The sequence below is a fragment of the Parasteatoda tepidariorum genome, chromosome 5 (assembly GCF_043381705.1).
Source record: "Parasteatoda tepidariorum isolate YZ-2023 chromosome 5, CAS_Ptep_4.0, whole genome shotgun sequence".
Lineage (NCBI taxonomy): Eukaryota > Metazoa > Arthropoda > Arachnida > Araneae > Theridiidae > Parasteatoda > Parasteatoda tepidariorum.
In genome coordinates this window covers 71464064-71470124 of record NC_092208.1, presented here as the reverse complement: position 1 = coordinate 71470124, position 6061 = coordinate 71464064, and the positions used below count along the sequence as shown (strand labels likewise).

Here is a 6061-nt window from a genome sequence, read left to right as displayed (position 1 = left end):
TGCAGATTCAAAGTGTCTACATTTCTTTCTTAGATGGTGATACACTTCTAAAAGTTTTGTAGCTTTATCTATTCCTAATCTATTTCGTTGTTTACTCCATACCAAACCGAAAGTTGAAGTCTTTCGATAGATACAGGGATGCTGGTGCTGAGTGTAAAGAAAAAAGAATTGGCAGAAATTTTGTGGAAGCTTGGAATTTTTTTCTTATTTTTTGGCCACAATTTTCCACTCTTTTTTGTTGAAAACTGTTGAATAACAGTGTCAAGCATCATTGATTTCAGGAAGTACTCAGGATCGGAAATTTCGAATGCCATAACATCTGGCAGAAGTTTTGGATGATGCTTAGAAAAACAGTTTTCTGCCAATTGTTCTTGTTGCTAAAAATTGCCCCTTTGTTCCTGGATCCAGGATGCATATGCCAATAAATGAGGTGACTGAACAACCTGATGGAATCTTTTTACAAAATGTTTATAGGGTTCTAACGATAGTTCATCACACGATAGTAAGATAATTAATATTTCAACAGCTTCTGAAATTGAAATGTTTTCTGATTGAAGCTTTTTTAAAGCTTCAGAAACAATTGATATCTGTTTTTCCAAACTGATAGTTTATTCGTAAAGCTCAACATTATTTAATATTTTTGACATATTATTGAATTTATTTTGATGTTCAAGAGCAATCTCTTGATATTTATGGTAATTATTGGTATAAGTGTTTATGTGGTCACAATATGAACTCCACTTAGTATCATTTGGTAATTGGGGCATCAAGCAGTTTTTTTCATTTGCCCATCCATGTGCTTGATGCACATTTCTAAAATATTTGTAAACTTCCACGATGTGTCCTATGATAGAATTAGGAGATACTTTTTTTAAAAAACCACTTTGTGAAAAAACTCACCAAGTGGGTTTTTTCAAGGTGGGCCCACCCAATAAAACCCGGGCGGGTTTTTTCAAAGTGCACCCACTTGGCGAACCCTGCTTTTAACACATTAATAAATAGTCTGATTCTTTCATCTAGCGTAAATTGAAAAATAAACAAGATTCAAGAGATAAGAATTACTTATTTTTGACACTCCAACCCAGAAATATCATGGGCACAAGAAACAGAAGACGAAACTGAATCTGGCCATTTTGAAAGGAAACGAGAAGGATTGGATCTAAGTTTAATGTGCCTAAGACTACTGAGTTATGAAAAGCTCTAAAAATTGTAACAAATTTTTAATTAATTGAGTATTTAGACTAAATGTTTGAAATTACTTACAAAGACAATTGCATCTACTATTGGGAACAACTCTTATAAAACGAACTTTTTCTGCACATAAAAACCTAAATTTGACAACACGGTAGGCCACAAAGGAGGATAAAATTTTTCAATTAATTTTTGGTTAGAAATAAAGAAGAATTTGTCATTTTAGTTTTTAAAAAAATTTCCTTCTCAGGATAAACATGCACCTTAGCTAATTATAAAAGCTAAACCCATTAGCTACTTATAAAAGACACTTTTTACTTTTTAAAACACGTGAAATAACACTCATTGTTCTATTGTAAAAACAAACTAAATACAATTTTAGTATTCCAGAACAGTTAAAGAGTTATAATGGATTTTTAAAAAAATTCAAAAGTGGCTTTTATAAGTAGCTAATGGGTTCAGCTTTTATAATTAGCTAAGGTTCATGTTTATCCTAAGAAAAGAAAAACTTTTTTAATGTTACAATTTAACTAAAATGACAAATTCTAAAATAACTGGTAAATTTTTAATATGCTTCGTATTAAAAATTTACCAGTACTATGAAGATTTGTTGTATAATGTGCACTTCCCCATCTAAAAATTTTGTTTAATATCACTTAAATAAATCAACTATGCTTTCATACTATCAGCGAGTAGAGGTACATATTTTTTAGGAACAGAAAGATAACTTATCACATAAAACTTATATCGCTAAGTAGAATTGAGTTTATCTCCCCCCAAACCGCCTTTTTTTTTATATACCATACTTTAAATTAACAGTATTAAGTTAAGATAATAATATAGCCCTTTTCACACTTCAATCATTTTGAAGCAAATATAAACATCTAACAATATTTTAAATGCTTACTGAAAATTTGATTTAAGGAAAGACATTAAATTATGTAAAATAGGAATTTCAACTAATGGAATAAAATGCTAACTAAGGTCAAACTTATAGAAAAAATAGTCTTTATTGATACATGTTAAACATTTGCAAGAAGAGCTTATGGATTCCCATAAATTTGTCCATTACAAGAGACTTAACATTTTTACACAGCCACATAAGTATAAAGGAAATATAATTACTGAAGAAAATTTAAATTAACTAACATAGGATGCTTTAAAGAAAAATGTTAGGCTTATCAAAAAAATCTATTCAAGGCACGAGCTTTACTTATAACTGAAACATGGCTTTACATATATATAAAAAAAAAAATTTTTTTTTTCAAAAAGGAACCTGTTATATTAAATATAAAATTGCTCTTATTAAATGCTTTTTAAAATTTTAAGTATTGTGAATAAGCAATGTAATAACATGTTTCTTAATATATACAATTAGTGTGCATTTGACTTATCCTTTACATATATAGATTTTAAATTATTTTATCACAGTAAATGTATTTAATAGAATGACATTTAAATTCTAAAACCAGCTAAATAGAAATATGTCACATATTATACAGCAATTTACAATAAAGGCAGATATCTATGGCATAGATGTGATTAGAACATTTACAATATGACACAAAATTTGCATTATTACTGAAATTACTAATGTTTAACAGTGGAAAGTTACTCTTAATAGTATAATATAAAAATAACTACATTTAACTACAATATTAAGCTCCTTGTAAATCTGTCTTTATCAAGTAATATTAAATGCAATGTTTGAATTATATTTTGATGTTATCAGAAACAAAACTAAAAACAAAACAGTTTATGACAGAAAAACTAAAAACGTGGCTTTTTAAAAGAAATATTAAACTAGAAACAAGTAAACTCAAAGAAAACACATGTCGGATTATAATAATGCAAAATAAAATATTTGAAGTAATTTGACAACCTAAAATAACCAAAGAAAATTCTACAATACAAAAGAAATTAATTATTACTATGGCATAATTAGAAGGGAAAAAAACAGATCGATGATATCACTTGATTTGACTTATATTTTCATAAAAGACAATTTCATTTTTTAATCGAACTACATACTCAAACTGACTGTAGCAATATGAAAAAAACTTCTACATAAATAATTTGACAATTCTCATACATTGCATAAAAAGGTCATCCACACCTATGAACCATATTATTAAATAAAGATATTAAAACTTAAAAATTTGCGGTTCATATATCCTCAAACAAAATAATACAATCAATATTATTTTATCAATAAACTACATATTCAAACTTTAGACTAAAGTAATAGAAAAAATTTTATTTTATAATTTGACTACATAAAAGTAATAAAAAAAAACTTTAATACGAAGCTATTATCAATTTTGTTACATTAATTGCCAATTTTAAATTAATAGTTTATACTTTCTCCTCAAGAATAAGATTACAACTAAATTATTTTAGTTTTCAAAAAACAAACAGCACACACTCTTACTTTAGGTTATGATAATAAGTGAATGAAAACAATACTTTTTTACACTAGGCGACAAAACAATTTTTTAACCATTGTTTTGAAATAATTTTATAAAAGAAAAAACATATGAGCTTCAGAAAAATATAATTAGTAGAAAAGCTTCAATTCTTTCTCATAAAACAAATTTGAATATCTACACAATTCCAGGTTGCAACAAAAATGTACATCTGTACTTATTTAATGAATCTTTTAAAGAAATAATTACACATCAGTGATGCTAGTATTTATTTGAAGAAATGATAATTTCAGTTCATATCACAATTAAGCAGGGAAATTAGCGAGGTGCACTAAATTTGTGACTGCAGCATATGTATTTCGCCAAATGTTATTGGCCCAGCCAACAGGTCTATCATCTTTCAAACTTAAGAAACCTTCCTATAACAGAAAAATACATTTAAAGAAAGTAAAAAACTAATAAAATTTACAGATTTGTTATTTCTACTACGTTTTTCCAAACAAAACAGTGTAATTAATTTTGGCCAAACCCTAATTAACTTTAAATAAGGATCATTCAACATCTTTCATAAATATGAGGATACTTATTTAGACCATCAGACCTAGGTGCAAAAAATAGGTCAAGATACTTAACAAATCAGCCCAAGTATATTTTACTGTACAACCATTCTATCACACAACAATCTACCAAAGAAGCTTCTTTCTAAATAATCATATTAAAAATTATTAAGCTACTAATAAATGCTTTAATTCCCCCTTGTGCAATTTATACTTTAAGGAATATACCCAATAGAATAACTACTATAGTAATTAGTATCTTATTATACAACTAATATTATGTAAAATAGTAAGTTTTCTTTAAATGCACTATAAAAAAAAGGAATTACTTAAGTAATTTCATAGAATCTTATTTATTCTAATATGACTAGCAATTAAGAAAAAATTGATATAACTTCTCATGCGAAATAGTACCTAATCAAACTAAAAAAAAAGGCTTAATCAAAAATTTACTCTAGTAGCAAGAGTTTAGAATTACTCATTGGTAAAATATACCATCCCCCAAAGAATAATTTCATTTGAAACAAAATATAAGTTCAGTCATATTGCATTTCAAAAGAAATTGAAAATTTCAATATATTTCACATAAAATTCAGATAAACTGACAAAATATAAATGTTCAATGTGATTGAAATATTTTATAGCTTTAGTTATCTTAATGTGATTTTAGTATCTTATGATAAAATCAACCACAACCTCGGAAAAACCACATACTTAAAAATTTCCAGAGGGAGGCTAAAAGTGTCAGCATTTATTAAAATTTCAGTTTTACACATTTTCACGGAAATCCCCCCTAAGATGTTATACTACAATCTTGGATGTCCATTCCAGAACCAGCAAAAGCTATAACAATACTACACAACATAAATGTAACATGTACAAACAAAATGATTTTAATAAATCAGAACTTCGTACATATTACTAAAATAGAGGAAACTACCTACCCAACCACCATGGTCATCTATCCAAGGCTTTAAATTTTCTTTAACTAATCGACAGAAATTCTCATACATTACATCCACCACATTTTCTGAAAGATTATTTTCAACGCATTGAACAGTTAGTATTGAGACAAAAACAAAGAATGCAATAATTCTACTCCAAGTATAACCTTCCACAAATAATTCGTTGGAAACCCCATATAGCGCTGAACCTAACGTGTCCATTGAAATGACAAGTTGGGAACAAAGTATATCGATTTTTGAACCATTGCGAAATTTAAAATCATCCAAAATTTTCTTCAGTTCAGTGAACAATTCTTCTTCGTTTTTATTAGCAGGACATATAGCTTCAAAACAGCACACATCCTTTATCAAATGTTTGTATAAATTTTGAAGAATGTAGTCTGTCCTTATTGCACTACGTTTACTGAATATTTCAGATTCACTGATAGCTCGAACAGCTGGCGGCCTATTAAACGAATTTGGGGGCATTTTCAAAGCAAAACTAAGATAATAAGCACTATCTGCTCGTTTTATTAAATTAAATTCTTTAACTTGTCATTAAATTTTCACACAAACACTACCACAAGGAGAGTATTAACAACACAAAAGAATTCAAAGCATTCCGAGAATGCATGAGCTCTCGTTGCCAAATTCAACTCACATTAGGAAAACGACTTTCGAAAATGAAACAAAGATAACATTCAATATCATTCACATGCTGCTAACTGTTATCTTACGTGTAGATGGCGCTGATGACAAAGCGCATTGAGAGAGTGACTAACCACCTTTTTTGTTATTTTGTTTGACTTCAAAAACTTTTCAGGGAGAAAAAGTAGAATGCTAATACTTCTCTTTAGCTATACGAACCTCTTTCTTTTTATTTTTAGATACTACTATAAAAATATGATTGCATTCTAAAGTTTTACAAACAGAGTATTATCTT

The 6061-nt window shown here is 28.0% G+C and overlaps 1 protein-coding gene across 1 annotated transcript; it reads right to left on the bottom strand.

Moving 5' to 3' along the window:
- Nucleotides 1–2182: 2182 nt before the first annotated feature.
- On the bottom strand, nt 2183–5845 carry LOC107440211 (apoptosis regulator R11). The gene is made up of 2 exons (XM_016053070.3): nt 5119–5845; nt 2183–4036 (listed from the first exon to the last, which is right to left on the bottom strand). Exons 1-2 carry the CDS (start codon nt 5605–5607, stop codon nt 3923–3925), a joined length of 603 nt encoding a protein of 200 aa, XP_015908556.1. The 5' UTR covers nt 5608–5845; the 3' UTR covers nt 2183–3922.
- Nucleotides 5846–6061: the final 216 nt, after the last annotated feature.